General features: G+C 42.2%; 1 protein-coding gene across 4 annotated transcripts in view; it reads right to left on the reverse strand.

Annotated features, from left to right (window-relative positions):
* The window catches only part of PHKA2 (phosphorylase kinase regulatory subunit alpha 2), a 97,653-nt gene that overhangs the window by 64,003 nt on the left and 9,710 nt on the right, over window positions 1-23,940 (reverse strand). For all 4 annotated transcript variants that reach the window (XM_065915363.1, XM_065915362.1, XM_065915361.1 and 1 more), the window contains exons 3-5: window positions 6,392-6,550; window positions 3,080-3,127; window positions 1,457-1,625 (exon numbers count right to left, since the gene is read on the reverse strand). In XM_065915363.1, the coding sequence (XP_065771435.1) occupies window positions 1,457-1,625; window positions 3,080-3,127; window positions 6,392-6,550 (376 nt within the window). The remainder of the gene's footprint in view (window positions 1-1,456; window positions 1,626-3,079; window positions 3,128-6,391; window positions 6,551-23,940) is intronic.

The following is a 23,940-nucleotide window of genomic DNA, read 5'->3' on the forward strand; positions in this document are numbered from 1 at the left end:
AGGAAGGAGGATAGAAAGGAAGGAGAGAGGCAAGATAGAAAGTAGGGAGGAAAATAAGGAATGAGGGAAGGATGAAAGGAAGGAGGGAAGGAAAGAGTGATGACAGAAAGGAGGGAATGAAGGAGGGAGCCAAGAAAAGATGGAAGAAAAGAAGGGCTCTGCTTTTGCATGTGTGTCTAAGAGTAGAAATGACTGAAAGAGAAGATGTGGGGCCTTCATATACGTGTGGGATTTGTACAGAGAAGATCCCACAGACCCAGCATTTTAGCCCAGCACAACCACTGTCTTATCCTTGAGTAAACCACAGGGTGGGTATTTCCCCCCAATGACCGGGTTGGGAAAGGGGAGCCCCCAGCTACAGGCAATGGCTCTTCAACTCATGGAAAGGCCAGCTCCCAGCACCTGCCCAGGAGAGCAAGCCTGAATGTACAGCTGGTTATGACAAATACATGTATTTTTAAAGTATGAATTCTTGAAACTGGTGTGGGTAAGATACGTACTCTTACATCACTTGGGGGGGGGGTGCGGGTGGTTAACTGGTAAAGTAAAAACAGAAAATGAAAGTGAAGTCATTCAGTCGTGTCTGATTCTTTGCGACCCCAGGGGCTACAGCCTACTAGGCTCCTCCGTCCATGGATTTTCCAGGCAAGAATACTGGAGTGGGTTGCCATTTCCTTCTCCAAACTGGTAAACTGTTCTGCAAACAATATGGCAATGAGTATAAGTAGCCTTTGAATGATATCAAACTAAGAGAAGGAAGCAAATAGATATGGGGGTCAAAGTTTGTATTGTAATACAGTTATAATAGGTAAACAAATAAAAGAATAAAGGAATAGTTTAATTATGGAATATCCATTGGTAAAGTCACTAAAATTGTTTATGAACACCTTTAATATTATGGGGGAAATGCTTAAGTTATAATGCTTTGTAATAAAAACACTATATGCATACCATATGACCTTAAATATGTTTTTTAAAATACAGTGGAAAAAAAACCCAGAGGAGACACATTCAAATGAAAATTATCAGTGAGATTTTTTTTCCTTTGTATTTCATTATATTTTCCAAACCATCTACAGTGAGCTCACCTTAACTTTCATAACCAAAAAGTCCTTTTTAAGTCCCAGGTTTATTCACAAAGCTGTAACACTATTATTTCCTGATTTCTCCTATTTTTGGAGTTTCACATTTGCAATCTCAAGTAATTGCAAAGCCTTTGACCCCAGAGCATGAATTTATAGGACTGGAGGGAACAGCTTTGCGACGCAGCAGCTAAGTGGCCTAACTTAAGGTCCTGCGAGGGCTCAGGAGGCTGACTGTCAACAGAGCCACAGAATCAGGGGATATAATATAAAGCAAAAAAGCAGCTTATTTTGAATACTGGTCAATGCCTGCCCCCCCGCCCCCTTTTGGATGGTCACTCCCAGTTCAGTGGGCTCCATCAGGCCTGGCTTACCGGAGGCTGTCATCTGGGCCAGGAACAGGAGGAAGAGTGAGGTGGCGTCCACCTGGAGGTGGCCCCACTGGTCGTCGCCCACCACAGTGCTGCAGGTGGCAGTGTTGTACTTGGCGTGCAGGCTGTCCTCGGTACTCTGAGTGTGCTTAAACCGCTCCACTTTATCCACCTGAGGAAGACAGCAAGCCAGCTGCATGGAGCTGAGGGGTTCATGGCTGGCAGGGTCATTATCTTGGATTTAGACCTTTTATCTGTTACCTCTGGGAGACAGAGGGATGGAAGGTAGGGGACGGATGCTCACTAGTGAGCCTCACACAGAGGGGCTGTGTGTGTGTCTGTGTGTGGCTCTTCCTGCCCATCACCAGAAATGTCTTAGTCTACTGGGATTTTAACAAGCTCTGCAAGCTTGAGAGGTCAAGCCAAAGGGTTGCCTTGTCTGCTATTCCCAGCATGAGCTGTGACACATAGTAGGAACTCAATGAGAGGTAGGGAAGGAATGAGGGAAGAGGGGAGGACGAGGCCCTTTTCTTCCTCTGTAAATTTCTTCTTTAAATTTCCAATCCTATTTCCTTATGCTGAAAAGAAAAGAACAACGATGCTTTTGAAAACTAATGGGAACGTGCCAATCACGGGTGGGGACTGTACCATATTCATCTTGGAATCTGTGCAGATCCTAGTATGATGTTCCGTACACAGTACATGCTCAAGAAATTGTTCTACCCTCACTGAAAATACCACTAAATATTAGTCAAGTTTTAAAAACTCAAGCATTTCGACTCAAAGTGAAAGCAGCTCAGTCGTGTCCAATTCTTTGCGACCCCATGGACTATACAGTCCATGGAATTCTCCAGGCCAGAATACTGGAGAGGGTAGCCATCCCCTTGTCCAGGGGATCTTCCCAACCCAGGGGTCAAATCCAGGTCTCCCACATTGCAGGCGGATTCTTTACCAGCTGAGCCTCAAGGGAAGTCCTCAACTCAAAGAAATCCTTTTATAAACTCAACAGAATAAACAACAGCACACGGCTTTCTAGGAATGACTTTTCAAAACAATGTTTTCTTCCTTGTTTAGAAAAAGTGCATGTTCTTCTTTTACAGAAGTGAGTGAAAGTTGCTCAGTCATGTCCAACTCTTTGCAACCTCATTGACTATAGTCCATGAAATTCTCCAGGCCAGAATACTGGAGTGGGTAGCCTTTCCCTTGTCCAGTGGATCTTTCCAACCCAGGGATCAAACCCAGGTCTCCTGCATTGCAGGCGGATTCTTTACCAGCTGAGCCACAAGGGAAGTCCAAGAATACTGGAGGGGGTAGCCTATTCCTTCTCCAGCGGATCTCCCCATCTCAAGAATCAAACTGGGGTCTCCTGCATTACAGGTGGATTCTTTACCAACTGAGCTATGAGGGAAGCTCTGAAAAGACTTTGAGAAAGTATTCTCTGAGTCTGGTTCTATGGTATATTAAAATTACTGAAGATAATTTTAAAAGGAGAAAGTAAGCTAAATTTTTTCAATTTCTCCTCATTTTGAGAAGTTCAAAACACTCTAAGACTGATGGTTGTCACCAGAAAAATGATAAAGTGCCCACTCAGATGACCCAAAAATACATCTGTTGTTTTCTGCCTACCTGTCTCATCATGCACTGGAGAAGACCTCGCATCAGTTTCACCACATTCTGTGGAAATAAAATAGGATTAGTAACAAGGCCAGCTTCCCTGGTCCATGAAAACAACCTCCTCCCCATATGACAGGTAAGCCAGTGCTGCCTGGAACCTTCCCCAAGAAGGCATATACAAGCACTTAGATTATTCAGATTATTTCTACTTCTCCATTCCATCACAAAGAAAGAAAATCTTGATGAAGTGACTTATCTCAAATAAAGATGTTGGACCAGATGGTATCTTCTGGTGCTGAAATCCAGTGACTCCTGCTATTTTATTCAAGACAATTTTTATAAGCCTAGCACCTTGGAGCTTTATGTCTCAATTATTAGTAATTCATGTTATACTAAGGATGAATTAAGTCCACCCTGCCTGCCCCAAAGTAACGATGCTTTGCTAAAACAGCCATTTGTGACACCATTACTAGACTACTGAGTAAAGTTCTTACAAAATGCAAGTAGTTGCCAAGGTTTCTTAGTAATACATACTAGAACCAATTATGGACCTAGAGAGTGTCATGCTGAGGGAAGTCAGTCATACAGAGAAGGAGAAATATAGTATAACAATTATTATTATAAATAATAACAATAACAACATGATAATCAGACATTCTGTTCTGGTATTATACAAAACACTTTACTTAGATTCCCACCAAGTCTTGCAACACCCTTATGAGATGAGTGTTATTATTTCCCCACTTTACAATGAGGAACTTGAGGCTGATGAATCAACATTGCTCAAGTCTCTCAGCTGGCAAGGGGTGGAGCAGGACAGAGCCCAGGCCCTCTGACTCCGGAGTTTGAGCTCCTAGTCAATACATTATACTGCTTCTCTCTTCCTCCACAATTCAGACCCACTGAAAGATGGTCTTCATACGTCTTATTAAATCCACTAGAAAAAGACTTCACAAGTGGCTAGAGAATGGGGTGTTTTTAGGTCAAAGTAGGCAGGCTGAAAGAAGTTCCCTCCCGGGGCCATTAGCATCTCCTCTCTTACACAATGAATGTGGTTTGCAGGCTAAAACGTACTGAAGGGACACCAAAGATAATTATGGGAGAAAAGTCTGAAATGGATCACCCTTCAGATTCTTCCTTCTCTAAAATCCTAGGATTCTAGAGTATAATCTCACTTTATGTCATAAACTCTTTTGATGCAGAAAATATTACCTTATAATTAAAAGGTATAATTAACACTGTCAAAATTAACATTTCCTCCAGTGTGTAGCACAAACATTTGCCAATTGACTTCCCCTCAAATAAGGTTATTTTCCATTATGAAGAGGCCCAGTGGTTCCCAACTGGGGGTGACATGAGCATTCCCTGGGGGTGGGGGAGCATTTAGAAATATGGGGGTGGAGGCATTTTTATTGTCTCCTTGATGGGGATGGGAGCTGTAGGCATTTAGTAAGTAAGAACTAAGGATGCTACATGTCCTGCAATGCATGGGACAGTCTCACACAATGAGCAGTTGTACTGCCTAAGCCCCAAAGGGAATAGTGTCCATGTCGAGGATCATTGGAAGATCCAGTGTTATTTTCCATAATCAAGGGAGACGTCTCCTGTAGTTATTAACCACACTCAACAAATCAAACAATGTGGTCTGTTTGTGCCTCTCTATTGTGTCATAGAGCGGCAAATCTAGTCAACTCTAACCCAGATCAGAAATTGCTTACAGAAGAGAGGTAGTGGGGTGTGTGTGTGCGCGCGTCAGTGTGTATGTGAGAGAGAGAGAGAATAACTAAGCATGGCTTTACTTGGATTTTATGTCAGGAGGAGAGAAAATTTGGAAAACATGAATATCAAATTATTACACTGTTATATGAATGATTCACTTATGTAACTGCCATCCACGTTCTTGGAGGAGCATTCAATGCTTGCTGTGCACATGTTAAATCCTACCCCCAAGCGCCAAGACTAGGCGATCTCACCTCAGGCTCAGCACGCCTGGTCAAATTCAAATGGCCCTTTCCCTGATCACACAGGCTTCCTCTCTCAGCTTCCCCACTGCTGACAAGGCCGCCTGCCACTCAGGCCCACTTGGTTTACGATTGGGCCACAAGGATTCTCCCTGGAACTGATGACCCACTGGCTGTGTGGGTCAATAAGCAGTGTGCCAATCAAAGACAAATCCCACAGGCTCTCATGCCAAAAGAATGATACTTCTACACATCAATGCTCCTTGTAGGGTAAGGGAGTTAGATAAGGTGAGGTTTGGAAAATGGAGACCGGCACTTTAAGGAACAGATCACCTTTAATGAGGTGAGAAGGGGCAGCAGTCAGATTAGTGACCTGCTGCCCTAACCCAAGAAAAGAGTAAGTATATATAGGCATATATGTGGAAATCTACTGTCTTAAGGGGGCCTGTTCTTCTCCAAGACTGTTCGGAGTAATTATCTCTTAAACGGCTGGGGCAAGGAATTCTGGAGATCCGCCAGAGGCTGGACCTGCTGGGAGCTGAGCGTAATCAACCTTAATGTCCATTTTTTTCTTCCTGTGAGAGAGTTCTTTATTTTGCATAGAATGGTGGGGAGGACCCGGAGGGGAGTTTTAACTGCAGGCTATTTTGAGCCATGTAACTTTCCTTCACTCCTTACTTCAACGCTGTCACTCAGAACACTCTGAAAATACCTCTGTGCTCAGGGACAGATTATTTTCTTACATAGTTAGTGATGGCAAGTCTTTGCTTTGGTAGGTATGTTGGTTTCTGATTTTGGAAAACAATAAAGGACTTCATTGTGCCATATGATAACGCGGGTATGAAAACTTGACAATACCAGTGTGGTTCAAAATTAAAGGGTACTGCAAATTAATAAGACTGCTTTGGAATGACTCAAACTAGAAAGGCATTTTGCAAAACTGTTTTAAGTAGTGGCAATACTATTTGAATAAATATCCTTTCAACATGAGGACTCCACAGAGCATACATTTTGGAATGTGGAGTTCGAGTATGCTGTTTTAAAAACAATCATGTTAGTTTATAATGACATCTCATACATGAGTTATGTATAAAACTGACAGAACATGTGTGAGAGAAATGTAGTTAGTTAGAAATTTGGATGTCTACTCAGTGTGACTGTTGTTTTTTTATGGAGGGAAAAAAAATCTCAAAAGGAGAGACATGAGAGGTTGAGAGACTAAAGTGTCTCCCCCAAATATCCTATAACAGAAACGGAGCCGACATCTGCACCAGGCTGTTTTGCACACAGTTACTTCCTTGTAGGCTTTTCAGTCCAAGGAAAAGGTGCTGAGCACCAGGCCAGAGGTGCCAGTCAGCCTTACTTGCTCCAGCTCGTAGGCCTTGGCCTTGTCCTCGTCGCGGTCAGCGTTCTTGCGGTAGGCCATGCCCAGGCCCCACACGGCCAGGATGCTGTAGATGTTATCCCGTACCCAGGCGTCCTTCTGCTCATGACTGGCTGACAGCAGCCCCGTGACGGGATTCTATCAGAGAAGAGACACGAAATGATAGCACCACCTTTCACCCAGCACCTGGGCCAGGAACTCTCACCCCAAGCAGGGCACAATGAGGACTGGGACAAGAAGTGAAGAGCCCAGAGTTCCAATCTTTGCCCTGCTACCAGTGTGATCTTGGGTGAGCAGTGACATCACTTTTCTAGGTTTTGGTTTTCTGCATAATGAGGATATTAGACTAAAAAAAATCTCTAAGGCATCTTTTAACTTGTAGTACTTGTTGTTTTGCTTTCAGATGAGACCATACTGTTGTAAGTGACAAACAGAAGAAACAGCAGACAGAAAAAGCCTACAAGGCTTTTACAAATCTGTGTGGTATGGAATTAATTCTTCCTCTTCTGTGGTGTTTCCACCCCAATTGGTAAAGTACTGAACATGAGAGCAAGGAGCCCCACTCCACCACTCCAGCTCTGTATGCCTGGGGAAACTGCCTGCCTTAAAAAGGAGGCACCGAGCAAGAGGCCATGGGGGGGGCGGGGTGGGTCCTATGGAGCTATGATATCGCCAGTATTTAAAAGGGCAGCTGAGTCACTGAAAAGCCAGACCTTCACAAAAAAAAGTGTACACAAATGTTCATAACAGCATTATTCATGATAGCCCCAAAAAGGAAAGAACCCAAGTATCCATCAACTGATGAATGGATAAACAAAACATGATCCAAACAATATTATTCCTGAAATATTCAGGAATAAAAAGGAATGAAGTACTAATACAGGCTACAGCATGGATGAACCTTGAAAATATTATGCTAAGTAAAAGAAGACAGTTACAAGTCTACATACTGTATGATTTCAATTGTACAGAATGCCCAGAATAGAAAATCTATAGAGATAGAAAGTAGATGAATAGTTGTCTAGGGCTGCAGGTAGGAGTGGGTAGGAGGAAATAGGGAGTGAGTGAGTGACTGCTAACAGGTATTTTTCCTTTTGGGGGGGTGATGAAAATGTTCTAAAATTGACTGTGGTGATGATGTACAACTCTGTGAATATGCTAAAAAATCATTAAATTATACATGCTAGATAAATTGTATGGTAAGTAAATTATATCTCAATAAAGCTATTTTTTTTAGAATCTAGTCCAATAAACTCTGTGCCTAGAAATAAAATTGATAAGATAGGAGAAGAGTCACATAAATATAAAGCCTCTGTTGACTTTTCCTGAAATTATGCAAAGAAATATATATCTAATAAAATACATCATAGCAATTGAAACCTTGCCAGCTTAAAATATTACTCAAAAGTCTCCTAAATTATTTACAAAAGGGCTCATTAAAAAAAACTCTGTTGGGGGACTTCCCTGGTGGTCCAGTGGTTAAGCATCCGCCTTCCAATGCAGGGGACACAGGTTTGATCCCTGGTCAGGGAACCAGATCCCACATGCCCACAGGGCAATTAACTCTGCATGCCGCAACTAGAGAAGTCCTCATGCTCTAGAGCCTGTACTCTGCAACAAGAGAAGCCCATGCGCTATAACCAGAGAAGCCCAGTCATTCTGCAACTAGAAAAAATGCCCATGTGGTACAACAAAGAGCCAGTGTGCTGCAACGAAGACCCAGCACAGCCAAAATCAAAACAAATGAAATCAAAAAAGCAAGGAAAAAAAAAACAACTCTGTTGAGTACTTTCAAAGTGAATGCCAAGGTAACTAGGTAAAAAAATTTTGGCATAGTTTCAGATAGTCCCACCTAAGGAATTAAATATTTGACTTTCTCTTTTAACTAATCTATGCCCTCTTCAAAAACATCTAAAACACAACTGAGACTCCTTTAGGGAAAGCAGCATTCCATGTATTGACACTGTTTTACAGCCAACAACTATAAACCAATAATATAAAAAATCAACCAGAAGTGAACTGTAGGAATGGCTAAAGGAAGGTACAAGTCTTTTCCCAATAGTATTACTAGCACAAACAAGGCATATCATAACATTTTTATCTGTTCTGGGGCCATCAGGAGATTCAGAGAAAGAACTTGGCCCCTCCCTGGCGTACCTGTCAACCATGAGTCAGTTCTGAGACAAACAGCCTTCCAATGACACAGCAGTGACCACCTACACAGAGTGCCAAGTGTGGTTTGGATTATGAAATGCCACTGTCCCATTACTTGAAAGTCACCTCTTTGATTCTTTAGTTTGAGTTTAACTGCTAAAGTGGAACTAGACTGTGTGAGCCTCATTCCACTACAGAGAAGCAGTTGGGGTGTTTCAGGGGATCCCCGCATTCAAAACTGCACATATAAGCCATGTTACATTAGGGTACTGCTGCACTCAGCAAAAGGAGTACTTACTATTAGGAACTGAAAGACTGGTCTCCCCAAGATTAATATGTTGAAATCTAATTCCCAGTGTGACAGTATTTGCAAGTGGGGACTTTGGGAGATAATTAGGTCATGTGGGCAGAGTGCTCAAGAATGGGAGCACCGTTAAGGAAGAGGAGGGAGAAGCTACAAGGAGAGCTGCAGAGAGTCAATGGTAGTGTCCCAGTGCAGTAGCACAAACCTGTGCTGAGACTTAGCACTCTTCCTGCAGGAGAACTGACAATAACATCCCTTAACTGTAGAAGAGGTGGACCAACACAGATGAGCCAAACATAAACTGTGCTTTCAGCAAAAGCAAAGGGCGAACAAGTGGACAGCTTGTCTTTCAAATCCAGTCATTTGTAGGCCCCTCTCCAATATTTTTTCATTTCTATTTAGGGGAAGTGCTATTCCTGACTCCTATTTATCAAAGAAGAAAAAAAAGGAAGGGCCCTGAGGCCTAGAATGGGTTGGGCCCAGGGCTTGACCCCTATACTGCAGTCACAAACAAGAATAAAATATTGGCTTGTCTTTCTCATCCATGCCTTGTGTCCATCCATGTCCACCTGTGGTTCTGCTCTGTGCTATCCTGCCGCTAGGAACCAGGCTAAGCCCCACAACACTGCCCATCTCATAGCAGAGAAGAAAGACACAGTGACCTATGAGCTGCCTCTTATAAGGTGTTCACCAGAACTGACACATACCGCCTCCTCTCTCATCTCAGTGATGAATGCAAGTCACATGACCATTCCTAAGTTCAACAGGATAGGGATGTTGGAAGCCTCTCCCAGAGATGAGAAGCAGATAACTGAACAACTATGCTGTCTTGATGCCCTCACCTGCCAGCTATGAAGCACAGGAAACTCTTCTGTCTTCCACAGCTCACCAATTACTGAATCTAAAGTGCTCAGAGATTAATATGGTAATAAATTACTGGCCTTTTGCTTTTGGACTTATGAAAAAGTGTTAAAGTAATAAACTGAAACTCTACTCTTTAGGGTTTGGGGCTTCCCTTGGGGCTCAGCTGGTAAAGAGTCTGTCTGCAATGTGGGAGACCTGGGCTTGATCCCTGGGTTGGGAAGATACTCTGGAGAAGGGAAAGGCTACCCACTCCAGTATTCTGGCCTGGAGAATTCCATGGTCTATAATAGTCCATGGGGTCACAAAGAGTCAGACACGACTGAGTAACTTTCACTTCACTTCACTCTTTAAAGTAGCTAGAAGAGGGGGAAAGAATTGAGACATTAATGTCAGACAAAGCAGACATCACAGCAAAGAAAATGACCAGGGATATAGAGGGATGTTACATAATAATGAAAGAGTCAGTTCACTCTGAAGACATAATAATCCTACATCTGTATGGACCTAGACAAGAGGCAAAGGGATACACACACAGTGACTAGGACAGAATAGACACTGGAAGTAGATGCATACAAATATGACAAAGGTCTAAACACAAAGTATACTGGAACATTCAAACATCCACATGCAAGAAAATGAACCTCAATCTAAATCTCACCTCTTACACAAAGTTAACTCGAAATGGATCACAGATCTAAATGTAAAATGTACACTTATTAAACTTTAAAAGAAAAACACAGAAGAAAAATCTTCAGGACTTACAATTAGGTAGAATAAGTCATGATACGAAAAGTACCATGTATAGAAGAAAAGTTGATAAACTGAACTCTTAACTCTTTCAAAATTAAAAACTTTTGCTCTGTGAAAGACATTTGAGAGATAAAAAGACAAACTATAGACTGGGAGAAACTATTTGCATGCCACTTACTCAACAAGAATATAGAATATAGAAAGAACTCTCTCCCTCTCAAAAAAAAAGGAAAGAACACTCAAAACTCAATAGTAAGAAAACAACTATTGAAAAACTGGTTTAAAAAAAAACCTTGAATAGACACTTCACCAAAGAATATATACAGATACATAAAGAAAAGAAGCAATAAAAAGAAGGCCAACATTAGCTGTTAAGGAAATTCAAATTAAAACAACTGGGAGATATCACTACACACCTACTGAATGGCTAAAAGAAAAAAGAAAATAATGCCAAACCATATATATGTGTTAGTATGCTGTAATGTTCTTTATCTTTCTGGCTTACTTCACTCTGTATAATGGGCTCCAGTTTCATCCATCTCATTAGAACTGATTCAAATGAATTCTTTTTAACGGCTGAGTAATATTCCATGGTGTATATGTACCACAGCTTCCTTATCCATTCGTCTGCTGATGGGCATGGTGAAACAGATCACCAGTCCAGGTGGGATGCATGAGACAAGTGCTTGGGCCTGGTGCACTGGGAAGACCCAGACGAATCGGGTGGAGAGGGAGGTGGGAGTGGGGATCGGGATGGGGAATACGTGTAACTCTATGGCTGATTCATATCAATGTATGACAAAACCCACTGAAATGTTGTGAAGTAATTAGCCTCCAACTAATAAAAAAAGAAAAAAAAATAATAATGCCAAACCACATGATCATCTCAATAGATGCCAAAAAAGCATTTGACAAAATTCAACAGCCATTCAAGTTAAACACTCTTACCAAAGTGGATATGGAGGGAACATCTCAACACAATAAAAGCTATTGATGACAAGACCAAAGCCAACATAAAAATGGTGAAAAGCTGAAAGCCTTGTTAAAATCTGGTAGAAGACAAGCATGCCCACTCTATTCAACATAGTACTAGAAATCCTAACCACAGAAATCAGACAAGAAAGAGAACTAAAAATATCCAAATTGGAAGAGAAGAGATAAAATTGTCATTATATGCAGATGACATGATTATATATATATATATACACATATAACCCTTAAGACTCCACACAAAAACTACCAGAATAAACAATTTCAGCAAGATAGCAGGATACAAGATTAACATACAGAAATATGTTGCATTTCTTTACACTAGCAATGAAATATCACAAATGGAAAGTAAAAAACAATCTCTCTTAAAATCACAAAAAAAAATACCTACGAATAAACCTAACCAAGGAGGTGAAAAATTTACATGCCCAGAACTATAAAACATTGATAAAGGAAATGGAAGATGATTTAAATACATGGAAGGGTATCACATGTTCTTGGATTGGAAGAATTAATATTGTTAAATGGCCAAACTACAGGCAAGGTGAAAAGGCAGCCTTCAGAATGGGAGAAAATAATAGCGAGCAAAGCAACTGACAAAGAATTAATTGCCAAAATATACAAGTAGCTCATGCAGCTCAATACCAGAAAAATAAACAAACCAATCAAAAAATGGGTCAAAAACTAAACAGACATTTCTCCAAAGAAGACATACAGATGGCTAACAAACACATGAAAAGATGCTCAACATCACTCATTATCAGAGAAGTGCAAATCAAAATCACAATGAGGTACCACTACACGCCAGTCAGAATGGCTGCTATCCAAAAGTCTACAAGCAATAAATGCTGGAGAGGGTGTGGAGAAAAGGGAACCCTCTTACACTGTTGGTGGGAATGCAAACTAGTACAGCCACTATGGAGAACAGTGTGGAGATTCCTTAAAAAACTGGAAATAGAACTGCCATATGACCCAGCAATCCCACTGCTGGGCATACACACCGAGGAAACCAGAATTGAAAGAGACACGTGTACCCCAATGTTCACTGCAGCACTGTTTACAATAGCTAGGACACGGAAGCAACCTAGATGTCCATCAGCAGACGAATGGATCAGGAAGCTGTGGTGCATATACACAATGGAATAATATTCAGCTATAAAAAAGAACACATTTGAGTCAGTCCTAATGAGGTGGATGAAACTGGAGCCTATCAGCCTATTATACAGAGTGAAGTAAGCCAGAAAGAGAAACACCAATATAGTATATTAACACACATGTATGGAATTTAGAAAGACAGTAATGATGACCCTACATGCAAGACAGCAAGAGACACAGATGTAAAGAACAGACTTTTTGAGTATGTGGAAGAAGGCGAGGGTGGGATGATTTGAAAGAATAGTATTGAAACATGTTTATTACCATATGTAAAATAGATGACCAGTTCAAGTTCGATGCATGAGGCAGGGCACTCAAAACTGGTGCTCTGGGACAATCCAGAGGGATGGGGTGGGGAGGGAGGTGGGAGAGGGGTTCAGAATGGTGGGATACATGTACACCTGTGGCTGATACATGTCGATGTACAGCAAAAACCACAATATTGTGAAGTTATTAGCCTCCAATTAAAATAATTTATTAAAAAATAAATAAATACATTCAAATGTCCTAAAGACTTCAACATAGATGTGATATCAAACTCCTAGAAGAGAACATAGGCAAAACATTCAGTGACATAAATTGTTGCAATGTTTTCTTAGGTCACTCTCCCAAGGTAACAGAAATAAAAGTAAAAACAAACAGAACCGTATCAAACTTAAAAGCTTTTGCATAGTAAAGGAAAACAAACAAAAGACAACCAATGCAATGGGAGACAATATCTGCAAATGGTGCAACCAACAAGGGTTTAATTTCTAAAATATACAAACAGCTCATACAACTCAATAACAGAAAACTAAACAAAATTTTTTAAAAAATGGGCAGAAGACCTAACCAAAGAAGACATACAGATGATCAATAGGCACATGAAAAGATACTCAACATTGCTACCTATTAGAGAAATGCAAAATCTAAACTGTGATGAGGTATTACCTCACACCAATCAGAATGGCCACCACTAAAATGTCTACAAACGACAAATGCTGGAAAGGATGTGGAGAAATGGGAACTATCCTACACTGTTGGTGGAATGTGGACTGGTGTAGTCACTACAGCAAACAGTATGGAGAGTCCCTAAAAAGTTGAAATACAGTTACCAAATGATCCAGTAATCCCATTCCTGAGCATATACCCAGAGAATACTAGAGTTTGAAAAGGTACATGCACCCTAATGTTCACAGCAACATTATTTACAATAGCTAAGACATGAACTCAACCTAAATGTCCACCATTAGATAAAAGATGCTTACTCCTTGGAAGGGAAGTTATGACCAACCTAGATAGCATATTAAAAAACACAGACATTACTTTGTCAGCAAAGGTCCGTCTAGTCAAGGTCATAGTTTTTCCAGTGGTCATGTACAGATATAAGAGTTGGACTATAAAGAAAGCTGAGCAACGAAGAATTGATGCTTTTGAACTGTGGTGTTGGAAAAGACTCTTGAGAGTCCTTTGGACTGCAAGGAGATCGAGCCAGTCCATCCTAAAGGAGATCAGTCCTGGGTGTTCATTGGAAGGACTGATGTTGAAGCTGAAACTCCAATACTTCGGTCACCTGATGCGAAGAGCTGATTCATTGGAAACGACCCTGATGTTGAGAAAAGATTGAGGGCAGGAGGAGAAGGGGATGACAGAGGATGAGATGGTTGGATGGCATCACCGACTCAATGGACATGGGTTTGGGTGGACTCCGGGAGCTAGTGATGGACAGGGAGGCCTGGCATGCTGCAGTCCATGGGGTCGCAAAGAGTCAGACATGACTGAGCAACTGAGCTGAACTGAGATGAATGGATAGAGAAAATGTGGTATACACACACACACACACACACACTACATAAACACACAATGGAATACTACTCAGCCATTAAAAAAGTATGAAATAATGCCCTTTTCAGCAACATGGATGCAACTAGCGATTATCATACTAAGTGAAGTAAGTCAGTCAAAGATAAATAACATATACCACTTATATGTAGAATCTGAAACATGATACAAATGAACTTATTTACAGAACAGAAATAGACTCACAGACATAGAAAACTAATTTATGGTTACCAGAGGGGAAAGAAAATAAGGATGGATAAATTAGGAATTTGGGATTAGCAGATACAAACTGGTATATATAAAATAGATAAATGACAAGGTCCTGCTGTGTAGCACAGGAAACTATATGCAGTATCCTATAATAGACCATAATGGAAAAGTATATAATAATCACTTTGCTTATACCAGAAACACAACATTGTAAATCAAGTATACTGCAGTAATAAAAATCTAAAATATTAGAAAAAATAATGTCAATACTAAGTGTTGACAGGGACATAGAGCCACTTGAATCCTCAGGCATTGTTGGTGGGAGTACAAAACAGTGTCTAGCTATGCGATCTTGGGCAAATTACTTAACTTCTGTGATCTCTGGTTTCTTTTTGTATAAAAAGGAAGGTTCAAAGCAGATTGGAGAGCATGGGTTTGTGTCCCCTCAGGCCCCATACTTATTCCTGTTCTAATGGAAACACTGTAGCCTCTGCCTGTCTAGTACCTGTTCCTCCTTTTTCTGGTAATGGCCTATAATTTTCCCTGCTATGACTGTCTGGTTCTGGGGGTGGGGGGAGGTGCTGATCCCATCATTGCTTGCCCCCTGGCCATGACCCCGGCTGCAGGGAAGGACATGTGACCCAGTTTGGCCAATCTAGGCACAATTCAGGGATGTGCTCATGACCTAAACTGGACCAACTGAGAGCCATGGTCAAGTCAGGACCTTCTCTGGGGCCATTATAGAAACAGTTCTTTCTGCAGACAGCACCAATCTGAAAGGATAAATCTGGAGCTGCCAAGGGACCACCTCTGAGAGACCTGAGACCTGACCACTTAGGAGAGCCTGCCAGAGAATAAAGGCCACTCTGAGTCAAATGGGGTCAAGTAAGGCAAAGAGATATACTTGATTATTTGAGCTCCTGAATCCAGCCATGCCTGAATCTAGCACAGTCCCTTGGACTTTTCAGTTATTTGAGCAATAAATTCTCTTTCGTGCTTAAAGGCCATTTAAGGTGGGTGTGTCACTTACATCTGAAAGAATCCTGACAGATATGACTATGAATTCTTATTAAATGGCCATGGTGAACTAGATACTGTAAAAAACACTTGATGCCATTAAAGATATCTAAGACTGAAGCAATATTAACGCAAAATACACAAGACACAAGCTAGATGGTAGCATCGAACTACTTAAAATTTTTTTTTTCGAACTACTTAATTTAACATGCAGTTCAATTTCTAGCTGGAGGGCGCAGAGATGAATGCTGTCATCTACCCACCAAACATGGCACAGAGAGGATAGACTCCTCCTTTCAATCCCTCCATCCTAAACGAAAATTGGAGTAGCTCCTTACTGGTCTCTCTGCCTCTAGTACTGGTTCCTTCCAACCCATCCTCCACAAAGGGAGGTCACAGAAAGACCTAGAATCTCAAGACTTCATTGCTCAGAATTCTCCAACCCACAGTACAGAACACTCAGATATAAACCCATGCACCTATGGTTAATTAATATATGACAAAGGAGGCAAGACTACACAATGTTCAACAAATGGTGCTGGGAAAACTGGACAGCTACACATAAAAAGAATGAAATCAGATCATTCTTTAACACCATACACAAAAATAAGCTCAGAATGGATTAAACACCTAAATGCGAAACCAGACACAGTAAAACTCCTAGAGGAAAACATGGGCAGAACACTCTCTGACATAAATCATAAGTGTTATAAGTTAGTCACTCAGTCGTGCCCGACTCTTTGTGACCCCATGGACTAGCCCACCAGGCTCCTCTGTCCATGGGATTCTCTAGGCAAGAATAGTGGAGTGGGTGGCCATGCCCTTCTCCAGAGGATCTTCCTGACCCAGGAATCAAACCCGAGTTTCCTGTGGCTCCGGCATAGAAGGCAGATTCTTTACCACTGGGCCTGTACACACTGCTATATTAAAATGGACAACATCAAGGACCTATTGTAAAGCACATGAAACTCAGTGTTATGTGGCAGTCTGGATGGGAGGGGAGTTTCGGGGAGAATGGATACATGTATATATATGGCTGAGTCCCTTCACTGTTCACCTGAAACTGTCACAATATTGTTAGCTGGCTTATACTCCAATACAAAATAAAAAGTCAAAAACAAACAAACAAATACACAAGAATTCTCCAGCCCAATGATAAAATCAAAGTTCCTCAGGCAGACAGACAAGGCTCACCATGGGCTGGCTCTTCCTCTCACATCTAGCCTTACCACCCATACCTCCCTCCCTAGCCCCCCAGAAAACCTGAATTAATATTTCTTGCACGTGCTCTGCTCTCACACTTCTGGGCCTGTGTGCACACTCTTCTTTCCACCTGTAATGCCCTTTAGCAAACACCCCTCCTTCATATACTCCCTCCTCCATGAAGCGTTCCTGGAGCTCCCTTTCCCATGCTCCAAGGGACAGAGGTCAGAGGCCTCCAAGCTAACTCCCACCCTTGGTCCTCTTTCCTTTGGATTAAGAATTGCTATGTTCATGCTGTTAGGGGAAGCACACCGATTGAAACCTTCCACCCTGGCCAGGCACCATAGTAACCATTTGCCTAAGTTGTTTTACGACAGGAGGAACACAGAACTAATAAGCCTGTGGAAGAGTTCGGGAAAGGTCAAAAGGAGACACCACAGGTCCAACCACCTCCCAGAATCCTTCTCTCTAGCATCCATCTTGGCTGAACAAGGAAGGACTCTAAGTCAGAAAGTGAAAGTGAAGTCGCTCAGTCGTGTCTGACTCTTTGCGACCCCGTGGATTGTAGCCCACCAGGCTTCTCCGTCCATGGGATTCTCCAGGCAAGAATACTGGAGTGGGTTGCCAGTTCCTTCTCCAGGGGATCTTCCCGACCCAGGGATCAAACCCAGGTCTCCCGCACTGCAGGCAGACTTTAACCTCTGAGCCATCAGGGAAGCCCCGTGATTGGCTAAAGACAACCCAGAAACTAATCTCATCACCATAAAACCCGAGATTGCAAGCCACGCAGAGCAGTTCTCCTGGGTTCCCTTACCTACTGCTCTCCACCCGGGTGCCCTTCCCAATAAAATCTCTTGCTTTGTCAGCACACGTGTCTCCTCAGACAATTCATTTCTGAGTGTTAGACAAGAGCCCAGTTTCGGGCCCTGGAAGGGGTCCCCTTTCCTGCAATAATGCTACCACCTTGCTCAGTTCCAAGGGAGGAATATATTGTTTAACTATTCAAACAAAATACTTAAAAAGAAGCCCAGGTGGGATGCATGAGACAAGTGCTCAGGCCTGGTGCACTGGGAAGACCCAGAGGAATCGGGTGGAGAGGGAGGTGGGAGGGGGGATTGAGATGGGGAATACATGTAAATCCATGGCTGATTCATGTCAATGTATGACAAAACCCACTGCGATGTTGTGAAGTAATTAGCCTCCAACTATTAAAAATAAATGGGGGGGGGGGGAAGCCAGGATAAATGTTGAAAACACATGATTACTTGCCCCTCCCACCCTTCCCCATTGCCCCTATGCTAGTAAGGCAAAACAGAATGTGAGAATTTCTATTACAAAAACTGGTTAAATTCACTTAGTGCATGGGCATTTTGTTCTAGCAACTGCTGCTCAACATGTTAAAGGGGATGGGGAAGGGCAATGCCTTGGGCTTGAGAGTTTTAAGTAGGAATTATAATAGCATTTGTTCTAAAATGATCGCATCTATAATTGAGACTACTGGTTATGTGAGTAACCTTTATTTTTTCCTTTAGTTTAAAAGGTAGTTTTGCATAATTTGGTATGTAAACCTCACGCTTTCAGAGAATAATGTTGACAGCTTAAGCTCTAACATGCAGCAGGCTCGTGTTTTACCTAGGGAGATCACAGGTGTGCAATTCTCACTTTCAAATCATGTCTTTTTCTTAATTGCTGATGAAATTTCCCCCTCTGGGTTTACAAATAATGCACAAGCTGCAAGCTGTCCTAGGCCGATCATCTGCTACGACTGAATGATGGCTTATAGGCAAACAAGCTGGGTTGGAAGCCAAGCGTTACAGGAATCCACTTCATTCTAGCTTCATTCCAGAACCCAATACTCAACTTCAGACTTGCAAAATTCACAGAAACCATTCTGGGCCCCTTAGCTATAATCAAATGTGTAAATGACTTTACCACTCTTTAAGGAGATTTTAATTCTTTGCCTCTCCTGCCAGTTCCTTAGCCTGACGTTGTGCAAACTTACAGAACAGATCCAAACTCAGAAGGGCTGTGAGAACCCTCCTGGCCACACCTAAATCAGAGGTGTCCAAGGATGATTGGGTGCCATGCTAGCACTCTTTCACTTGAACAGGAAAACTGCAAATGTCACTGTTTGATATTTTCAATGAGACTTTTATTCTATTAGGCCTGGGCTTCCCTGGTGGCTCAATGGTAAAGAATCCTCCTACCAATACAAGAGACATGGGTTCCAGTCCTAGGTCAGGAAGATCCCCTGGAGAAGGGAATGGCAACCCACTCTAGTATTCTTGCCTGGAGAATCCAATGGACAGAGGAGCCTGGTGGGCTACGGTCCATGGGGTGACAAAGAGACAGACATGACTGAGCGACTAAACAACAAAACGGGTTGAGAGCATGGTGGCACCACACACGTTCCTCTGCCTCTGGGCTCTCCAGCGTGTCAGTCAGGAGTCCACAGATGGGCTTTGTCAGGGCACAAAGCTAGAGGTCCTTGAGAGTCCTGGATTTTTTTTTTCCTGGAACTTTTTCATGAGCATTCTTCCCAGAAGGTAAGATATTCAGCCATCATCAAATGGGTCTGTAACCCATTTGATTAAGAACCACTTTTCTAAATGTAATTTTATGAACATTAATTATGTTCTCCCCACCTATTATTTTGAGGCAGGTGTGATATTTACTTCACTCTATTAGGGAAGGCAACATAATTTGGTATTCACAGCAATCTGGTGTGTCTTAAGTATTTATCTCCACTCTGGCCTGTTTCCAACAAGACTTAAGTACTTATCCTGGGGCTGTCAGCTCAGAAAAAAGGATGACCTTGAAAAGGTCCCCTCAACTCCCTTAAAAGATACTTGCTCAAAAAAAAAAAAAAAAGACACTTGCTCCTTGGAAGAAAAGCTATGACAAACCTAGACAGCATATTAAAAAGCAGACACATTACTTTGCCGACAAAGGTCTGTATAGTCAATGCTATGATTTTTTCAGTAGTCATGTATGGATGTGACAGTTGGACCATAAAGAAGGCTGAATAACAAAGAATTGATGCTTTTGAACCGTGGTGTTGGAGAAGACTCTTGAGAGTCCCTTGGACTGGAAGGAGATCAAACCAGTCAATCCTGAAGGAAATCAACCCTGAATATTCACTGGAAGGACTAATGATGCAGCTTCAATATTTTGGCCACCTGATGTGAAGAGCTGACTTATTAGAAAAGATCCTGATGCTGGGAAATATTGAAGGTAGGAGGAGAAGGGGATGGCAGAGGACGAGATGGTTGGATGGCATCACTGACTCAATGGACATGAGTTTGAGCAAGCTCCGAGAGATGGTGAGGAACAGGGAGGCCAGGCATGGTGCAGTATATGGGGTTGCAAGAGTCGGATATGACTGAGCACCTGAACACCAACTCCCTTGGCTGGAATTCTTCAACTGTAAAAGCAGACTGGGTGATCTGAGTAGATGATCTTTTGGATCCCTGCAAAACTGGAAACATGGTCCTTTGTAAATGAAGGTTCAAGGATTTTCACTGAAGTATTCAAATGTTTTTCATCTGTCAGTAAAATATTTAAAGGTTGTCCTGAAAAGAGCACAGCAAAAGCCCTCCTCCTGGCTGCCCCTAAACAGAACTGAAGTGGGAGATGGCAGAAGGCAGGGCCTGGGATAATACTAGGAAGGAGAAAATGTTATCTATCAAGTGCTCCTTTCTGGAACTGACACACAGACCAGATAACCATCAGTCAGATAGTTCCTGTCTGACTATGGACTAAAAGTATCATTTCTGCCCCTTTTCGACTCAGTGCTGCCCAGAATGCTTGTGCGTGCCCTGGTCCACCACTATTCTCATTCCCATTGTGACTATTAAATAAACTCCTCCTAGAGTAAATGGAACTAAGAACAACAGACAGGTTGAAGCAACTTTGGACCAGTCTGTTTTTATGGTAATACAATTAGGTTCTAAGAACCCCCACATGATGGTTGTATGGTAGAGGTCTGGTAAATAATAACAATAGCAGTAGTCATTTATTAACTGCACATAACTATTGCCCATACTACAGCATAGACTACATGGTAAGCATTTATTTCATTCATTAATTCATTCAATCAAATGTTTTTAAAGTCTCTACAAACTGCCAGGTACTAACAGCCACCGGGCTTCCCTGGTGGCTCACTGGTAAAGAATTCACCTGTCAGTGCAAGAGACACAAGTTCGATCCCTGGGTCGGGAAGATCCCCTGGAGGAGGACATGGCAACCCACGCCAGTATTCTTGCATGAAAAATTCCATGTACAGAGGAGCCTGGAGGGCTGCAGTCCATGGGGTTGTAAAGAGTCAGATATGATTGAGCATACACGCTAAGTGCTAAGAATAAAATGGTAATTAAAAAGAAATCCTTGGTCCTGTGCAGTGGACTTTATAGTCTAGTGGAAATTCATTCATTTTAAGTCACACAAGTAGATGTAAAATTTCAACTCAGTTAAGTGCAGCAAAGGGGATGTGTGTCATGCTGTGAAGGCGTCATGGGGGAGGGAGAGCTTCCCAGGAGGAGCCGAGGTAGAAGGGAGGTAAAGATGTTACCCAGAGTGAGGGTCAACAGGAGGGCACACCTGCTTTGAAGACGACCACTTTGGCTGCAGTCTGGAGAAAAACTGGGAGGGGACTGAAAATGGCTGCACAGAGAAGACAGGTGGGGAAGCTAGTACAGGGATAGAGCGCAGCAAGGCTGGCGGCTTAACGAGGAGGGCGGTGATGGTAGAGCGGAGCAGAAGCAGCTGATGGAGTCGAGAGAAAATCAGCTGAGCTTGGTGATGAAGTAGATACAGGCCAGAAAAGAAAAAAGAAGGGGTCAAAAAGACCCCTGGGTGGCTGACTCAAGGCTCGACATGAGCGGTGGTATCCAGATATATCGGGAAAGATCAAGAGTTTGCTCTTGGGCGTAAAACACTTGGGGTGGTTTTCTCTCATTTCTCCCTCCTGGTATGGCTCTTGATAAAGAAACCAAGGTTTCAGGTCAGCTGAGCCAACTGTTAACCCTTTACCAGCACACCGCTGATGGTGAGAGAAGCTGGAGAGCTAGGCCACAGCTAGACTGCAACGTTGGGAAAAACACTGCATTGTATTCTAGGAGTGATGAAAGCCATGGGAAGAATGTAGGTAGCAGAGTAGTGCAATCTGGTGCCTGATGTAAGGATGCTTACTCCTGGGGACGAGGGGCCAAGAGTGGAAGCAAGGAGCAACTGGGAGGCTAGAGGGGCAGTCCAGGTATGAGATGGTGGTGACCTGGACTAGGTACGGGCAGTGGTCAGGGACAGAAGTGGATGGAGCTGAGACAGATTCTGGTGATCTAACTCATCAGTACATTCTCTCACTTTTTGGTGGGGCGAGAGGGAACAGAAGGAATCCAAGTTGACTCTTAGGCTACTCCTAGGTTATGTTTATTAATATAGTCTTAATTTTTACAATATAATAAGATCTCAAACATATAGGAAAGCAATGTAACCAATACCCATCACTCAGACCCAACAAAGGAAAGCATTCCACCATAACAACACCAGATTCCTTTCTTTTTAAAAAATAAACAACATGTTACAGATAAAGTTGAAGCCTTTTCCTTTATTAATGCGGTATTACATTAATAGATTTTCTTAAAGTAAGTTTTCTTATATTACTGAGATAATCTTTGATTATGATTTTTAATACATTGTTGGTTTCACTGTATTACTACCTTATACTTTACATCAATATTCATAAGTGAATTTCCTCCATTCATAATATTTCATAAATATTATGTCTTACTTGACTATGGTATCTTGGAATACTGGCCACATAAAAGGAGCTGGCAGTTATTCCTCTTTATCTTTTATCTCTAACAGTTCATTTCAGATAGGGGTTATTTGTTAATCTCTTGCTCCTCTCTCACTGCACTGTACTCACCACACAAAAACCCCATCTCTGACTAAATGTGACTCTGCCTGCCACTGGGAGTGGACCTGTATAGCTAGAGAAAAACACAGCCATGCAGGTTGAACTTGCTCAAAATTAATGACCCTTAGTAGTGTCCAACAAACATACTAGAAATCTCTGGACCATTCATTCCCTTTATCTCTTAACAATTTCAAATCTTTTTCCCTCCCTGTAAACCTCTGATAACTCCCTCCCCCCTCAACTTCACTCTCAGCTAATGACTGTGCCTTGTGGTTCACTGAGAAAGTAGAAACTACCAAAAGAGAACACTGCGCCCATATCCCTGCCTTCCCTCTTGTTTTGATGGATAAACTATCTCTGCTCCAGTAATTTCCCACTCTCACATTTCTCCCCTATCTACTGGGTCATTTCTATCAGATATATAACTTCTCACATAAACCCCTCTCAACCTCACATCTTCATGCAAACACTGCTCTTTAGCTCTTGAACTCATCTCAACCAATTTTTCCTCTAGTACCCACACAAACTGCTTGACAAGATCACCAATGACTTCTACACAGCTAAATCTACAGCTCAATTTTCAGTTTTGTTGCTACTTAAATTTCACCCATATGACACTCCTCCCTGAATCACTTTCCTCACTTGCTTCTAGGATGACAACCACCCATGGCTGGTTTTCCTACTTCCTCATCTGCTGCTTCTCAGTATCCCTGGGTGGTTTCTCATCTTTTGGATCTCCCCATTTTTGGAAAGCTCCTCTTTAAATGTCCTCTCCTCCCTGTTTACACTCACTCTTGTGATCTCATCCAGTCTCGGTACCTTTTAAATACCACATATATGTATACCAACAACTCCAAGACTTTCATCTCCACTCCCGACCTCTCCCCTGACTTCTAGACTCACGGATTCAACTGTCTAGTTACCATTTCCACTTAGATGTCTAATGGGCACCTCATAATTAACAAAACTCCTTATCTTCCCCCCAAAACTTGCTCCTCCACCATCTTCCCCATCTCACTAAAAAGCAATTCCATCCTACCAGTTGCTCAAGCCAAAAACCTTGGAGTCATTCTTAGCTTTTCTTTTTTCCACACGTTGTACATTCAATCCACCAGTAAAACTTATCTCCATCTCCAAAAATTT

This window comes from Muntiacus reevesi, chromosome X, assembly GCF_963930625.1.
Source record: "Muntiacus reevesi chromosome X, mMunRee1.1, whole genome shotgun sequence".
Lineage (NCBI taxonomy): Eukaryota > Metazoa > Chordata > Mammalia > Artiodactyla > Cervidae > Muntiacus > Muntiacus reevesi.